The sequence below is a fragment of the Solanum tuberosum genome, unplaced genomic scaffold, assembly GCF_000226075.1.
Source record: "Solanum tuberosum cultivar DM 1-3 516 R44 unplaced genomic scaffold, SolTub_3.0 scf00004, whole genome shotgun sequence".
Taxonomy (NCBI): domain Eukaryota; kingdom Viridiplantae; phylum Streptophyta; class Magnoliopsida; order Solanales; family Solanaceae; genus Solanum; species Solanum tuberosum.
In genome coordinates this window covers 2,111,259-2,129,185 of record NW_006238930.1, presented here as the reverse complement: position 1 = coordinate 2,129,185, position 17,927 = coordinate 2,111,259, and the positions used below count along the sequence as shown (strand labels likewise).

The 17,927-nt window shown below is 33.6% G+C and overlaps 3 protein-coding genes across 5 annotated transcripts; 1 reads left to right on the top strand and 2 right to left on the bottom strand.

The window, feature by feature from the left end:
• Positions 1-513: 513 nt before the first annotated feature.
• On the bottom strand, positions 514-3,243 carry LOC102585523 (60S ribosomal protein L34-like). The gene is made up of 4 exons (XM_006338393.2): positions 3,097-3,243; positions 2,708-2,787; positions 948-1,057; positions 514-842 (listed from the first exon to the last, which is right to left on the bottom strand). The coding sequence occupies exons 1-4, from the start codon at positions 3,173-3,175 to the stop codon at positions 749-751; spliced, it is 363 nt and encodes a 120-aa protein (XP_006338455.1). The 5' UTR covers positions 3,176-3,243; the 3' UTR covers positions 514-748.
• Positions 3,244-5,068: 1,825 nt separating this feature from the next.
• On the top strand, positions 5,069-8,829 carry LOC102584984 (coiled-coil domain-containing protein 115). 2 transcript variants are annotated; one of them, XM_006338392.2, is made up of 7 exons: positions 5,069-5,244; positions 5,557-5,674; positions 6,110-6,271; positions 6,693-6,754; positions 7,751-7,838; positions 8,074-8,174; positions 8,365-8,829. In XM_006338392.2, the coding sequence occupies exons 1-6, from the start codon at positions 5,116-5,118 to the stop codon at positions 8,166-8,168; spliced, it is 654 nt and encodes a 217-aa protein (XP_006338454.1). In that variant the 5' UTR covers positions 5,069-5,115; the 3' UTR covers positions 8,169-8,174; positions 8,365-8,829. The 2 variants fall into 2 exon arrangements, with proteins under 2 accessions (XP_006338454.1, XP_006338453.1); XM_006338391.2 differs by having other exon boundaries at positions 6,690-6,754.
• A 746-nt stretch (positions 8,830-9,575) lies between these two features.
• Positions 9,576-13,391, bottom strand: LOC102584441 (uncharacterized). 2 transcript variants are annotated; one of them, XM_006338390.2, is made up of 6 exons: positions 12,838-13,391; positions 11,581-12,764; positions 10,726-10,788; positions 10,366-10,635; positions 10,050-10,285; positions 9,576-9,879 (listed from the first exon to the last, which is right to left on the bottom strand). In XM_006338390.2, exons 1-6 carry the CDS (start codon positions 12,954-12,956, stop codon positions 9,625-9,627), a joined length of 2,127 nt encoding a protein of 708 aa, XP_006338452.1. In that variant the 5' UTR covers positions 12,957-13,391; the 3' UTR covers positions 9,576-9,624. The 2 variants fall into 2 exon arrangements, with proteins under 2 accessions (XP_006338452.1, XP_006338451.1); XM_006338389.2 differs by having other exon boundaries at positions 10,366-10,788.
• Between the last annotated feature and the right edge of the window lie 4,536 nt (positions 13,392-17,927).

The following is a 17,927-nucleotide window of genomic DNA, read 5'->3' as shown; positions in this document are numbered from 1 at the left end:
AAAAAGGAAAACTTAACACTTGGATCTCCAAAAACGTAATTTGAACCAGCTAATTCTGCCACAAGGTAAGTAGAACCAATCCTGAGTTTGAATGTCTTATGGCACTTATCAGGTAAGTAGAGCCAGGTTTGAATGAACCAACCTGGACAGGCTCCTTTAGAATATAAAACTCATCAAAAACATATTTTCAGCGGTTCTTTGGGTTTGGATCAACACAGTTACTCTTCCTTATGCATGTATGGCTCTTGTTTTTGCTTCAAATTTTACCAATTTCTTTTCTGATACCCTATAAGTTATACCTTCTCCAACGTAATTTTACTATCAACTGATTCAAGGGAAACGTAAAAACAATCCTAAATTTAATCTTCCGCATCATCACATACTGAGGCTTGCAAGGACAACCAACCCTGGCTCCTTCGCATTTCAAGGTAATACTAATTTTCTAATGACCGCAATTACTGTGTATCTCATCCGAAAAAGCTAACATTCTGGATTGAGTATTAATCACAACAGTAAAGTAAACTCGAGTTATCATGCAATAAGGTATCATTTAACTGGAAAGAGGAAACAACCTCCAGTCAGGAGGCAATAGTTCCAAAAAGGAGTTTGCAAAACCATACTAGAGCTTAAATTCTAATCGAATACTAGTAATTGCATTTCAACAAGTTCTTTCACACATATTCATCGTCATCAAAGCTAGTTATCTGAAAACATGATAGAATTGACAGAGACTTCAGGGTCTCTACACTCAGTTCTTTGAAGCTAGTTTTTCCTTTGCCTTCTGAATCTTCAACACCTTTTTCACAATTTTTTGTTCTTCAACCAAGAAAGCTCGGATGATTCTACATAGGTAAATCATGCATAGATTAATATACTTGTGTCGAGAAACTCTGAGTTTACATATATCAAAAGCAAATATGCAATTTTGCTGGACAAAAAAGGCATACCTCTCCCTTACAGCACTTCCAGATAGCACACCTCCATAAGCACGGTTCACAGTCCTGCGGTTTCTTGGCAATCTGGATCTCTTATATTCAGCAGGTCTCAAATGTGGAATCTAAACAAGATAGAGAAACACATCAATATATGCTGTTGCTTGAAGGACCCTTTTAGGACTCTGGGACAGAAAAAGAATAGGGAATAAAATAAGTTAATGTTTGGTGATTTAGAAGAATTCCCACTGTAGTAAAATTAAGAATGCTATAAGCCGACAAACATGAGTTCACCTAATCATGGAGGGATATGGATATCTAATGGGTATTTTTGACCCCTTTACTAATGTCCTCACTTCCTAACCAAACGTCCAGATTCCATCAACCATAATTTCTCTTTGGCTAGATTTTCTTGCTTAAAGATTGGGAACTTTATTGTCTAGCATAGTACATGAGAATTCAAATTTAATATACTTAAGAAGGCTTCATACTATTTTCTGTTGTATAGTAAATCGTACACATAAAAGAATCTAACACAGAGAGGCTATTTTATTTTTTTTATGACAAGGGAAACCCGCAGCCGCTACCCTTTTGGGTGCGCATAGGGTAAAACCCCCACTCCTATGCAATAGCTCGCAAACCACATAAGAGAGGTAGTCCGCACTAGGCAAGCCCGGTGCGACGAGCTCGACCCAGAAGGCAAACCCCTTGCTTTCGCTGGTAAGGGGTTTTGAACTTGAGACCTCCAACATGGAAGTCCCAAGCCCAAACCATTGGGCCACCCCGAAGGGTCTGACACAGAGAGGCTATAGGATCAAAAATAATTTTATTTCCATACACTAAAAGTGGAATAAAAGAGACATAGGCCAGCAATAGTACATTCACTATTAATCTGGAAAATGAAACTCTAAGATGACAACTTTTGTAAACCACTAGCTCAATAAGAGTCTTCACTGACTAAAGCTCCATTCTTTTTGTTAGCAGAATGCGAGGTCATGACTCTCTAGTTTATGACCGCTTTTCTATGGTGCCAGTTGTTGCTTCTATTTTGAAGACAGGCTTGAAGATGTGAAGAGGCTGGGGCAAGAAATGTTTGTCTATATACACTACATAAGGTCTTGCATTCTCAGTAATTGGTAACTATGTTCTTTAGCAGAACCAAGGTAATTCTCAGCTTGTTTATGGATAAATACCTTAAAACAATTATAAAGCGCTACTTAGTTTTTGCAAGCTTTACTCTATCCGTTAGCGAAGTTCTAAAGGGGAAAAGAGAAAACAATTAATTGCATAGACTTTAGGATTGTTAGCCAACCCACTCAATTACTTCAGAACAATTCCAGTTAATTTTATTTTTTTTGATGACTAGGGAAACCTGCCGCCGCTATCCTTTGGGTGCGCGCAGGGTAAAACCCCTGCTCCTATGCAATAGCTCGCAAACCACATAAGAGAGGTAATCCGCACTAGACAAGACCGGTGCGACAAGCTCGGCCAAGAAGGCAAACCCCTTGCTTACGCTAGCAAGGGGTTTTGAACTTGAGACCTCCAACATGGAAGTCCCAAGCCCAAACCATTGGGCCACCCCGAAGGATATTCCAGTTAATTATTTTCATAGATAAAAAGTACATTTACTTGTTTTAGTATCAAGTCAAGTAGGAATACTTCATTGTAAAATTGAGTCACAAATAAGGGAGGGCTAACACATAAGCCAGGGATCGCATACTGAAAAGAACTAAATCATAAGAAGATTAAACAATAAGGGAACAATGAAAATGTACCCCTTGGATTCTCTTCCCAGTAACTGGACATTTAGGGCCGCTGGCTCTCTTCTTGGTGGTCTGGTAAATTAGCTTTCCACCTAATTTACAAAAAAGATGAACATAACGGTATATTAGTGATCACATAACTAAGTTTTCTCAATACACTGTATATAAAAAACAAATTCCAGCGGCGGATGTACATATACACTACTAACCAAAACTAACTTCAGCTCGAACTATGTATATAGTCTAACACTTTTACAGGGTACTTATATATGATTAGGATAAGTAAGAACACTAATTTAAATTCAGGATCTGTGTTAGTACAAACAATAAGAACAATGTTGAGACAAATCCAAATCAATGAAAAGAGGGGGAAAATTAGGTTACAGTATGGAGCAATTTACCCGGAGTTTTGACAATCCTGTGTTGATTGGATTTGGTGGCATAACTGTGCCGCTTTCGATACGTAAGTCTCTGAACCATCTTCTAGGTTAAGTTTTACCGCTTCTCTACAAAGGAGACAAGAATGGACGAAAAGAGTGAAGACTTGAGAAGGAGATGCATATATATACTGGGGTATGTACTGTTGCAAACCCTAATTCAGGATGCCTCACTCTTTATTCCAAAAGTGCCCATCCGATTTTGAGAATATTACAAAAACACCTCTCGTTTGGGTAAAGAGATTGATCAACTCAATTCATTTTTTCTTTTTAAACTTAAAAAAATACTACTACTAAATAGAAATGTTAAATATTTTCACAAGTTATTTATGCATAAATGTATTAGGAGCCTAGGAGCAACAATAAATAATATCTAATCATATAAAAATAATATTTTATTTATGTGGCCCTTATTTGTTAGAAATTGATATAATTGTTTATCTCTTTTGATACTCTAGGCTTAAGTGATTTTACTTTAAATGTTATCTTTATTTTGATATTTTAATGCATAATACATAAATATGTCTTTTATATATCTATATCTTTTAATTTATTTTTTTTATTTTGATGACAAGGGAAACCCGCAGCCGCTACCCTTTGGATGCGCACAAGGTAAAACCTCAGCTCCTATGCAATAGCTCGCAAACCACATAGGAGAGGTAAACCGCACTAGGCAAGCCTGGTGCGACGAGCTCGACCCAGAAGGCAAACCCCTTGCTTTCGCTGGCAAGGGGTTCGAACTTGAGACCTCCAACATGGAAGTCCCAAGCTCAAACCACTGGGCCACCCCGAAGGGTTCTATACCTTTCAATTTTTTATGTGCACAAGTAGACATTTAGGGGTCGTTTGGTTGGGAACAAGTTATCTATGATTAATTATCCTGGGAATAGTTATCCTGAGATAACCCTTCGGGGTGGTCCAGTGGTTTGGGCTTGAGACTTCCATGTTGGAGGTCTCAAGTTCAAAACCCCTTGCCAGTGAAAACAAGGGGGTTTGTTTTATGGGTCGAGCTCGTCACATTGGGCTTGCCTAGTGCGGGTCACCTCTCCTATGTGGTTTGCGAGCTATTGCATAACGCGGGGGTTTTACCCTGTAGCGCACCCAAAGGGTAGCGGCTGCAGGTTTTCCTTGTCAAAAAAAAAAAATAGTTATCCTGGGATAACTTATCCATCACTACGGTATAAATGGTAGGATAAGTTATCCTAAACATGTCAACCAAACAAGACACCAAAATTTAATCCCAGAACAATTTTTTTTTATCCCATGACCATTTATTCATATCTCTCACATCAAACGACCCCTTAAATTTATATTAAATTGTACAAATATACATATACATTTTAATTTTTAGGTGACATAATACACATAAGATGTCAATTGGCCACATAAGACACCACATAGAATGTCACATATGTCTACAACTTTATGTAAGTTTGACTATTTATTTGTGTACACACAAAATTAGATGACATAAATACAAACTAAAGGCAAACTAAAAAGCATTTATATATTATGTATTCACTTTCTTTGTCATGTTTAAGAATTTTGCAAAAATAGCATCTCCCATTTGAATCTTTACATTCTCGTAGTATTCAATTTAGTCTTTGTTCACAAATACAAGTAGAAGACCAAATTAATATCCCAGACGTCGTTAAAGTTAATTTCTGAAAGAAATTTGTTCTACATGTGTAAACTTTCAGCATACTCTAATGTTATATGATTTTTTTTTTGACATCATGATCATATCATTCACTCAATTATTTTTCTAATAAATTTAAGTTTGAGCTATCCAATTTCAAAATTGGCTCCAACAATGCCTTACCGTTTCGCTGTCAAGAGAGGGTAAGTTGGTCAATTTAATATAGAAATGACGGGTTGATTTAATTGGATCGGGTCGGGGCATGCTATTAAAAATCAAGAAATCTAAAACAAATAAAGGATTTCTCGCTTTCTTTCGGAACAATACGCAGATTGTGATTCAACATGGTGAATGAAGAAAATTCAGAAATGCAGAGTTCCTACAACGAAAAAGATAAGATTGTTTTGGAATTGATGGATTCGACGGACAGCTATCTACTTCTTATGAATTCTCTGTCATCATCACTTCGCGAGGTTTCAACTTCTTTCTTTATCCCTCTTTTTTTCTTCAATCAAAAACATCTGAATATTACATTAGATAGGTACTGATTCCTCTGTAATCCTCACTATCCCTGAGTTGCATCTTCTCCTTGGTCATTAACAGAGGTGGATCCAGAATTTAGTTTAACAGACTTGTAATGATGCATATGTACATATAATGCTTTATTCAAGTGGATGAAAATTTAAGTTTGATTGCGAGTGGATGATATAATAATTTGTGCAAGTAACGTCTATGGATCCAAGAAGTTGTTATAGTATTGACCTTGAATTTGGCTTACATGTCAGGGATGGCTGGAGCTGGCGAGTGCTAGGCATTCCATGGGCGCTTCACGTATCAGTAGTGCATTGTTTGATCTCAAATCTCATTCTGCTGCCACTACATTGCAATTAAACCATCAGGATGGTAAATCCATACTCTCTGCAGCATTTCAGCCTTTGGGTTGATAGCAACAACTTACCCTGTGTAATCCTACGGTGGGGTTTAGGGAGGGTAGTGTGCCTTTTATTTGACGGCACACAATATTGCCTGTGATTCTTGGAGTTACTTTTCTGTTAGAAAATGCTTAATCTGTAGGACTCATGGGAGTTCCAATGCGGTTATGTAACCATCCATTACCCAAATTGTAAAGATGGAATTATCTATCTAGGGGATCATTTATAAGACATGCCTGATTTATCTTTTTCCTCATTTACATGTTTAGGACCCAGCGCTTCTTCCATTCTTCATGTAACTGATTATATGAATAAAGTGGGCTCATGGACCTGTATTTGATTATATTTTTTATCCTAGATTTTCTTTATAAGACTGGCTGTGATGTATACTGATTATGTTATGCAGCTGGGCCTAAATCGGAGGAATCACATTTCAGTTTGTGCAAGTGGGCATCATCTGAGAGTCCAAAAAGCTGTTCTGAGGAAGCAAAATTTGAGGAGGATAAGCTGTTACAGAAGAAATCCAATAGCCCAAAGGTTCTGAATCAGGATGGTTCGTCAAATTCTGGTACAGATGCATGTTCCTGGCTCTTTTAACACTTGTACTGTTTCTTAAAAAACAGTTTTAAGAAGAATAAGATATTATGCTGCTAATATAAAGTAAAACACCTTCTTGTTTCAAAATTCAAACATGATAATAGACCTGAATTTTCAGCTACTCTTACTGAGGTAGAAGCATCGAAGTATTTCTCTCTCAACTTCTGTAGTGCAGAGTGCATGACAATATCTCTAACCTTTTTCCTTCAGCACTTGATGTTTGTTAGTGCCATGTAAGTCCAGCTTAAGAAATGCTTCTTCTACACTTAAAGCAAAAAATAGTATAAGATATGTACTCAAATAAGTAAATAAAGGATGCATCATAAAATCCTTTACCTGAATTGAGCTTCTTTGATAAATAAAAGTTTTTTTCTTTTACTTTTGCAAAGAAGTTCTGGAAGAAGCGTCAGAAGTGCCGGAAGCTACCGAATCACCACGCACGGTGGAGGATCAAGTAAGTGACTCACCAATTTATATTCTCACAATGACTTCCAATCAAGCAGTGTTTTCCAGGCGGTATGATTTTATAAAGCGATGCTCACCTCTGGTACCTGTACATGCATTATTCAATTAATCTCCCCAGCCATGTAGTACCTCCCCTTAGAGAGAGAGAGAGAGAGAATGCGTGAAGAGTTATGGAATAGCCTTTGAGTACATAGATTATGCAGGCAGTGACAACATAAATAAATGCTTCATGCCCACTAAATTCATTTATCATTTGATAATTCCATTAAGAATCATTGAATCACCTTGCACGTCAGCTTTGCTACCAAATTTTATTTATGACGTGATTTAGAAGTGAGCATAAGTCAAGGTTAACCAAAAGGTTATGAACTTTAATCTTGTTTTCAGCTTACTTATCTCCTCAATTATATGATCCCCGCTCTTCATCCAAGTTTTCCTGGCAATTTTTCTCCGTGAATTGATAAATTGAAATGAAGAAATAATCTGTCTCTGCTTCTTCTTCTTCATTTACACCATTGATGTGACATTGTCTCATCATTCCGAAGCATCCTTCACCAACTTTGATGAAAAAGTCCTTCAAATCCCCCTTCTTTTCATCTCCGAGCTAGTTGCCAAAAATTGGATAGGTGGAGTGCAGATCTGCAATTTTTGAAGTTTACCTTTCCCAACCTTTTGGCTAATATCAAGTGTTAATAAATCTGCAAAAGTTCAGATTTTCGAACTTCACCTTGGATATATAATCAAAATAACTATTTGGATTTCATTATTCTTTGGCAATACCTTTTATATCTAACAATTACATAATCTTTTATGTTCAGAACTCATATCAATCTTACTGTTCTCTTCTTTTTTTTAATGAACATCAATCTTACTATATTCTTTTCTTGATTACCTCTCGTTTTATTAATTTGGCAGGGTTAGACTAGAATTAAATTGAGCATTATTGTGTACATTAAATTTAGTGGTACTGTTATTTCTTTTCTAGGCTCGAAAAGAGCGGCTCAAGTCATTATCCGTGTTTGGAGTGCTTGTCTGTCCAAAGCTTCGAGCTGCCCAATCGTCATTTGAGACAGGTAAATTACTTTCATCCCTCCAGCAACCATCAGAAGTATCTTTTCATATTGGTATACTGGAGATAAAAGTGCTTGGAGTAACAAAAAATCCCTGGTGAAATTGAACTTTTGAGAACTAAAAGTGCCAAAAATATGCCGTACTACTCTAGGACGTTTGGCAATCAATTCTGTGTATCTATTTTTGCAATCTTTCTGTGCCTCATCTTGATGGAATTAGTGGCTTTATATTTTGCAGCTCTTGAAACTCTAGTAGAAGTAGCAAATAAACGGGCTGACCTGCTTAATGCTTATGACCAAGTGCGAGAAAAGACGGAGAGCGCGACCAACTGACGAAAGGTTACACTTCTCTTGCTTTCTCTGGTTCCTTAATCCCTGGGTGTTTGTTTCTTTTTTCCTTGGGGTTCAGAAAAATAATGTGTTATGAGTAAATGTTAGGCTCAAGATAACATGTTAATGAACTTCAAGTAATATTTTTTTTTCTTTAAAAAGGTTCTGCATAACATGTTTTCTTGTGTGCCTTTACCAGAAGCCAAGCCCTGTGTCTGGAGATCTCACCTCCTTCTGACCTTCCCCAAGGGGAAATTGGGGAATAAATCAAATAAATGCAAATACAGCCCTACCTAAAAAAGGATAAACGAAAAGAAAAGAAGAGAACAGACTTGAAGGTCCGGAGATGATGGCATTGGTATAACAGACTAACAGAGAGATGATGGCTTTATTTGAACTGATCTATCTTTTGTATTTCTGCTTATCTGAAAGATTCTCTGGTGTAAGTTCTTGCACATTTCATATGGTTTTTTTTCCACAGGGGAGGTATTTAATTTGTGCAACTAACTCAAAACTTATGAGCTAAACTTTTTTGGGGGTTACAGGTTCCAATAGCCAATTTAGTGAATCAAGTCTTAATTATTATGTTAAACAGTGATATGTAGAAAGAATTTTATTGGTGACAGAATGTTCAATGATTTCATTTTGAGATATCATCTAAGCAGCATTCTTGCTGTATTAAGGTGACAAGTATTGCCATTCCATGTTTAAGATGTTTCCATACCAGCAACTACTGAATCTGATGCTGCTTCGTGATCTTATGACAATCCACTTGCAGTTGCAGCTCTTTCTTTTGGAAGCTTTGTTAAGAAGTTGGACGTAGAGAAAGAAATGAACATCTCTCAGCAGGGACGTCATATGTCAAGCGTAAGACACATGAAAACAGAATGATTTTTTTTTGAAGTAGCAAGTGCCCGTTATTCTTCTCTGTGCATGTTTGATTACAGTTTACACAAAGTTTCTGTATACAAATTACGCGTAGCCTATAATCATATCACATCTTACTTTAATTTCATGAGAACTCGTCATAACTACTGGTACTACTTCTAGTTACACGAAGTATACATAGCCGTCTGAAATTCTAGGAATTGGTTGATTTACTGTCAGAAATCCAATTCAGTCCTTAATAGAAGGAATTTATGCATTATTTCTCTTTCTTTTTCACCTTTAAATTACTCGTGCAAGAAACAGACTTTCCCAACATGTCACTTCATGTTCATCAGAAGTTACCTTCAGATTTGCCAAGTCAATCTTTGGAGTTGGGGAAACTTCCTATAATAAAAGATAAATAGACAAGCTACCAATTTATACGGCCGAAAGATATATAGTACCACCTACTTCTATGTTTCCACTCGTTCATATTTACTTGTCGATGACTAACAATCTAGAGTATATAAAATGACAACAATACGAAAGAAAACTTGTTGGCTTGATTTGATACTAAAAACAATGACTAGTATTAACAAGGGAAGAGCAAAAAAGAGGGCTCTACATGTATTTTCCTATGTACAAAACTAATCCTGCTTAATTTATTGTGACACCACACTAGTTGATCTTTGGTTAGCCTTGACATGTTGAGGACCCTAGCCACTAATTTCACATCTACTTGAGAGAAAAAATAGAGTACATGATCTGAATCATCTTCTCTGTTCTTCCTGAACTTCCTCAATATGCAATTTCCACTTCTCAAAACTTCCTGCAGCTTCTTCTCCTTCTGCATTCCGTAAAAAAAAACGTTCAGGCAATCATGTCATTGTAGATTCTAGATATTGTTGAGACATAACATAATTAAGTAAATAAAAATGTGCTTTGTCCAACAACTTAAACTTTAGATAATTTAGTCACATAGTTCAATAGATATAGCTGCTACAAAAAGAAACTAACCTTTTCAAGATTTTTTCTGATCTCCAGTAAAAGCTCCACGTCCTCTTGTTCTTGAACCTCTGGATGAATTCCCTTTTGACCTTTCGCCATCACGCTATAACAATCTTTATCGGCTTTGACAAAGCGCCAAAATATTCGTATAGATTCTTCCAGTATCTCCACTAGCATGTCACTTGTAATTGAAAAAACAGCTTTCTCTTTTGTTCTTGCCTTGTTTCTGTCCTTCACTCTGTCATCTGTACGTCACTTTTGAGTTTAAATACACTAGACTTTACCTCTAACAATAACCAGCAACAAAAGTAAAAAATGTACTAACCTCTAATAACAGGAACTTGAAGAAGATTACGAAGATCATATCGACTCTTGATAAAATATTGAACTCTAGGCCCTTGAAAAGGTTCATTTTCAATAAATCTTTGCATGAGCACCTGAAACTGTTGAAACTCTCCAGCTACTTCATTATATTTTCGGATCCCACGTGGGTCAGAATCCCACAAATTTAAAGCCTTCATATATTGCCAGTGCAAAAATTCCCAAGAAAGGCACATCTGGCCAACGTATACCACTTCCAAATCACTCTGCATTTCTTTAATAAACCTTACCATTGGGTCAATATCATGACTTTTATGTTTGAATAGCCTAATATTTTGAGAGAGAAGGGATTTTAGTGTTGGACCTGAAGATTTCTGGTTGAACAGTAATTGCAGTGGATCTTTTAGCAGATCTTTCTGCAGATAACCTATAAAACATTTGAGATTAGAGAAGCTGAATATCAAAAAAGGATTTAATAATTAGAAAGTATTTCGCGAGACAAGTAGGTGGAACATTTAGGGAAGAGAACTATGATCCGCTACGTAATCAGTCAATCCTACAAGATTATCTTAAGCAAATTGTCTGTTGTTGGCCAACAAACTTATAGGTATGCATTATGAAAGTTTAAAAAGTTCAACTTTCCAGATATGATCTTACACAAAAGGTCAGTATACACATTATTCTATTCTTTTACTTGTGTCATGTGTGTTCTGTTTAGACAGCTACATAAGAAAGAAACAAGAACATACTTCTAGCAAGTACAGTATTACTATATAATATGGACATCTTGTTGTGTAATCTTCCTCTTGTTCATATGAATAAACATTAAAAACAACATTTTGACTTATTCAAATGGAAACAAGCGTGTAACGTGTATTGAGTGTTATCATTATCTAACCTTTTCTTTTTTCATATGGACGACAACATAAAATAAGAGAAAAGGTTGTTAACCTTTTCACTGGGGCCTATTCTGTTACTTACATCATGGATCCAATGCATTGAATTTCATGTTATTATGAGTTTCAGGAGCCCAAGCTAACAAGATCTTGTGGGTCCTGAATAATTAAAGGTTAGCCACTTTATTCTCTTTTAACTTAATTTCTAATTATGATGATAACCATGGACACTAATCTTGGAGCGCCTACTATTGAAAAAGACTAACTTTTATACGTTGACAGTTAATGAAAAGAAATTATGTAGTTTAGAGTTGTCAACTGACCTATTGCATACATCTTCTGATACGTCAAGATGTCGAATTTTCGCATTTTCTCTCTGTAACTCTTGTAGAATTTGTGAAGTTCGCTCATAGAATCTTCACGATGAAGCATTTCATCAATCTTCCACGGTTGTAATTCGTCCATTGTTGGAGACTCAGACTCTTCCAAAATAGTAGGCAGACCCGTGGCTCTGACTTTTCGAATTTCCATCTTTAATTGTTCAATCAACTCTTGATGTTCCCACAGGGATTCTAATTTGTTTGCATCCCCAGAAGTGTCAACAATAGCTGTGTTTATTGACTTGGGATTTTCAGACTCTTGTGGACCATAAATTAACTTGTCATCTTCTGTAACAAATTCTAAGCTTTCAACCATGCCCAAATCTTCATGAATATCATTCTGGGATAAAAATTCTGAGTCATTTTGCTGGTCTTCTTGTTCTAATCCCCTTAACTCTTCCATTATATCACTATCACTGTCCTCAAAATCCTCAGATTCATGATTTTCTTCAGACAAATCAAGATTTTTTAAATTTAAAGGATCAAGCTCAAATTCACCACCAAAATCTTCATCTGACAAGAAGCCATCACTGTAGGAATTTACTAACCTGCTCATAAGCGAACGCATATGCTCAAAACCAACTGATACAGTATCTGAATCAGTACCTGAAGAATCTTTCTCTGATTGAAACAAAAATTCATCAGGGAAATCTGAATCACCCAATAATTGTTTGCAGACAGAATCTGATTCTCCCTTGAGGAATTCCATTCCTTCAATTTCCTTTTGATAACCGTGGTGTTCAGGCGCGCCTGTGTGCTCCTCTTCCTCCTGAATGCCTTCCATTTTATGATGTGGTACTTCTTTCCTGTCTTCTTCATCCAAATCAAACACATCTTTCATATTACAACCAATTTCTTCAGCATTCAGGTTCACAATCTCAGGTTCTTGAATTAAACTGCTAAAACTCTTTTCTGGTACAAACTCAGACGCGATAAGTTCACCAGTTTCTGTCTTGTCTTTCCTAAATTCCTCATAGGTTGGGAATTTAAACTTAAAACAAAACTCAGTTTTCTCCTTATCGTCATTCTTGTCCGAATCAACTTTCTCATTGTCGAATTGTTTTTCTTCAGGCAGAACTTCAAAAAATTCCGAATTGTCGTTTAAAGTAGCGTGACCCCTTCTTAATCTACAAAGTGAAAATTAGTGATGATATAATCACAAACAACATAAAAATTACTGAAAAGAATGAAATTTGATACCTGAGGAACAATGTAGGGATGAAAGTGAACAGAGGAACCAAATAGAAGAAAACAGAGATGAATAGGATAGCAAGAAACAAGAACAGATTTTGAAAGAATAAGCGATAATAGAAATCCATATTCAGAGAAACCAAGAGGGTTGGGAGAAAGAAAGAGTTTCTGAATCTGCCATGGATTTTAACACCCAGTGGTGAAAAATTCAGTTTGAAGGAAAGAAAGAGAGGAAATCTGAAGGAAAACTCATGGCAATTTTGAATTTTGCAGAGCAAGAAATCGACACAGCACCTGTAAACAAATACAAAAGTTGAATTTTTGAAATTGAAACGTGACCTAACTGGAGAATTTCACAGATTTATGAGAGCTACCAGTCACCATCTTGGCCTAATTCTGGTTTATTAATTTTAAAAAATAAAAGTAGAGAGAGAAGAATTGAGTTTGTTATATAAAAATTCGTCTACAGAATCGGAAATTATCAGTTGGACAAGTCCTGTTCTTCCTGCTTATTCTTTGCAGACGAAAATATTGGAGAGTGGGCGTGGGGTTTGGGGGTAAATAAACAAATATATATATAGGGGTAAATTGGGGTTAAAACGGAATTTACATTTCTTTCTTTTATGAAGTTGCAGTCGGCTGCAAATTTCATTTATTTTATTCAATAGAAAAATGTTGTTAAAAAGTATGCAAATTATTTTAATTTTATTATGGGTTGTACGTTGAGAATATTAGGTTAAAATAGTTTTTAAATATGTGGCAAAATAATATTTCCTAAAAAAGCTTCAAGTATGTGGCAATTTATTAAGTAATACTCCTTTGTCCCTAATTACTTATCCACTTTTGAATTGACACACTTATTAAGAAAACAATTATTGATATAGTGAGTTTATCATTTTACCCCTATTAATTATGAAGTAGAGGCATTAAAAATTTAAGATTTTCAAGAAGTCTACCTTTTTAAAAATAATTAATTGAGGGTATAATAGGTAAAAAAAATTAGTCTTTTCTTGATTTGTCAAAATGGACAAGTAATTAGGGACATCTAAAAAAGAAAAAGTGGACAAGTAATTAGGGACAGAGGGAGTAGTAAATACATAATCAATCCCAATATAATACTACCTTTTCCTTAAATGAAGTTTGATATTTAAGGACAATAGTGGAAAGTATGGTTAAATTACGTCTTTTTTACTTAATAAGTTTGCATTAAATTTGGTATTCTTTACAAAATTTTAAGTACTTAGAAAAGGAAAAAATAACTACATACGTATTGGCCTTTGGTCATTTTAAAACATTTCTAAAAGAAATTAAAAACCATGTGTATGAAAGTTAAAAAAAATAATATGAAAATTAGTCAATTTCCCATGTATTGGAAAGCTTTCTCTTTTATTGAAACATAATTAATAAATAAATTAAAAAAATATAAATTTGACAAAGAAAGATATAATTATCAAAAAGAAAATCAATTTATAGTGTGAATATGTATTTGGGTCATTATAGTCAAATTCTGGCCAAAATGATGTTTCCATAAAGAAAGTACATAAATTAAGGTCAATTACATGAATTGGCTATTCTATTTAAGTTCAATTCATTTCATTACATAAAAGGTGTAAAATTCAACCATTTTAGGATCATCTTCCTAAGTACGTATTGTGTTTGCACGTGCAATACGTATGTGCATTAAGCTGTCTATACTTTCTTGTTTAAGTTGTAATTTTTGCATATGCAACGGACTTTGTCAAAATATTTTTGTGATGTCCCAATTGAACCAAAAAAAGTAAACTGAATGGACATATTTTGGAATTGAGCAATAAGCGTGTCTGCTGGTGTAATTGTGCTATAAAGGAAATTTCTCTGCTTTTGCTTACGCGTTGATTATAGCATGGTAAAACTAACGGTACTAAATTATGAATGAAATTTAATTTTCTTAGGTGGCTTTGGCATCCGCGTAATCTAATAATAATTACACAAAATAAATGAGGTATCTATCCCCTACCAATAAATGAATAATCAATCTCTTACTAATAACCAAAAAAATAATTACCAATAAATTTTGCTACCTACTTGACTACTTAACAATCTATCAATACATCATAGCTAAATTGACCAAGCTAAATAAATTTGAAAAGATTGCTTCTTCGATTTCAATTCCTGTGAAATATTATATACGTCTTGTTTTAATTTAGTTGGATCGACAAATTTTACGAATTAAATTGAATATAAATAACCTATAAATTGCAATTCTAATACAAATGGGGGAAACAATAAGAATTTGAAATACTAGTTAAATTAAACATTTTAGTATGAGAGAAAAGTGCGAAAAGGGGTAAATCTTTGTAGTCTTTTTTTTTTGGGGGGCAAATCTTTGTAGTCATAGTTCTTTAATGACTTCTTTTTTCTGGAAATATTTTTTGAACTTATTCGTGAGTTCATAAAATGTGACATATTAACTATATGTCGGCTTAATTTTATGATGCTTTTGACTATAAGGTTGAAGAGAAAACATAGTGCTTGGGAACCACTTTCTCATGGAACAAATATGTGGAAATTATCAACATAGTGATATAAATTGCTACTCTCTGTCCCTAATTACTTGTCTATTTTTTTTTTTAAAGTGCTATATGGTCAGAAAATTAAAAAAATTATAATATTATTTTTATTTTAAAACAAACTGATCTTTTTTCCATTTTTTAGTTAAAATGTATTTAAGTTAAAAGGGTAAAATATTTAAAAAGCTAAAATAACATAGAAAAACTATCATTCTGGCCAAAAAGATTTTTCCTTTTCCTTTTATAGTTGTCCCTAATTACTTGTCCATTTTGACAAATCAAGAAAGGACAAAATAATTCTACCTATTATACCCTCAATTAATTACTTTGAAAAATGTAGAATTTCTTGAAAATCTTAAATTTTTAATCCATCCACTTCATAATTAATAGGGTGGAATGGTAAACCCACTATGTCAACTTTTTTAATAGGTCTGTTAATTCAAAAGTGGACAAGTAATTAGGGACAGAGGGAGTATGTCGTTATATTGCTACTCCACGCGGGCATAATAATAGAGTAATAAATATGCATATTAAAGAAATCAAACTTATTTTTCAGTTTATTATATTAAAAAGAAAAATCTTTTTGGCCAGAAAATTTGGCCAGAATGATATTTATCTATATTATTTTACCTTTTTAAACATTTTTACCCTTTTAACTTTAATTCATTTTAATTAAAAAATGGAGAAAAAGATCAGTTTATTTTAAAATAAAAAAATATTATAATTTTTTTAATTTTCTGGCCAAATTTTTTGGTCATTTAGCACTTTCCATCTATTAACTATTATAGTAAATTAAGAGAATTTTATTATTTTTTTCTCATGCTGCACTTAATATTAAATAACTAAATAAAGTAACAATAGTCAAATTTAGATTCCCAACTCCCAAGACATTATTAATAAGATTATTTAGTATATGTCTCTAATAAAAGCGTTTTTAATGGCTAATGGTAGGAAAATCGGTAAGCCTTTCAATATACTTTTCAAAGCACGAATGGAGGTTGCTTTCTTAATAATTTAAATAGATAGTTATGTCAAGTCAACTTGACCAAATAAAATGGAGCAGACCGAGTATTTTTCCAGTTTGAAAAATGAAAACATATTTCCTCTACTCTATACTAATTGAATTTTTTGAAATTTTTTTATTATTCAAAATAATTGAATAGTTCAAAGTTCAAGATAAATATTACTCTAGAATTTTTTTTCATATTTATCCTTTCCTTTAATAAAGTGATATTTTCTAAGAGATAAATTTCACTACTTACAAGTTACAAAATTATTTCTAATTTCACATATACGACAATAGTGGAAAGTATAATTTGCATTATGTTTTTGAATATTTTTCTTAATAAGTATGCATTGCCTCATAAGTTTGATTAATATGGAATAGCGGGAGTATTTTCCAAAAGATTTTCCAGAGTACTAAATTTATTATATTCAAAGTGATATACAATAATAAATTTGTTATTTTATTTATTATTTTGGATTATGTAATATCAATACTAAACAAAGTAAAAACAGACCACTGGGGGTAACAATCATCACAGTTTACACTTTCTGAATTTCATTATCTTGTTTATCTTCTACATCTCCATTACTATTAGTTTTTGTTTAGCCACTTACATCTTGATTACTTTTCTCATTTTCAATTACTAGTTTCAATTCACTCAGAACTTTTTGCTGTCTTTATGAGCCCTTTTTAGCTTAATTGCAATTATTTTCACATTTATGCTAATAGTGTTTTGAGTGTGATATATATAGCTACTTTTCTATATCTTTTATAATTCTAACATTGGAAAAATCTTTTTGGCCAGAAAATTTAGCCAGAATGGTAAAAACTATTTTATTTTACCTTTTTGAACATTTTTACTCTTTTAACTTTAATACCTTTTAATTAAAAAATGAAAAAAAGATCAGTTTATTTTAAAATAAAAAGAATATTATAGACTTTTTAATTTTCTGACCAAATTCTGGTCAAATGTTATGGCCATTTAGCATCTTCTACATTTTATCGATCACATGAAAAAAATGATTAACATCACTAAGTGTATTAGATCTGATATGGCTCATCATATTCATTTGGCTTAAGATAAGTATTATGATTATGTAAGAGATTTCCACTTGATATGTCTTTCCTTTTTAAGATCTCAATCTTAGACACAGATCTACTAGGCTGAACTTTTTCTTATTAATTATGGCCACGTGATTAGTTACTAATTAACCTCAATTTATGAAAACGTTCTTAGATAGTATATAAGTGGACACACACACTCTAATTATGAATGAACACATCACTTCAGATTGTGACAATGAAGAGGTTAGAAAGATTTTCACAAATAGAAAAAATATTTTGTAAGTGCCCAAATTAATATTATAAATAAATGATTACGTGTTTGAATACAAGTGTTGAAATTGATACTAAATTGTTGATGTGATTAGTAAAAATAGTGATGATGATCATTATTAATAAAAAGATAAATGTCAAAAACACATCTAAACTTTTTTTTTTCCATATCTAAACTATCACTTATTAGTTTGAGAAACACACATCTC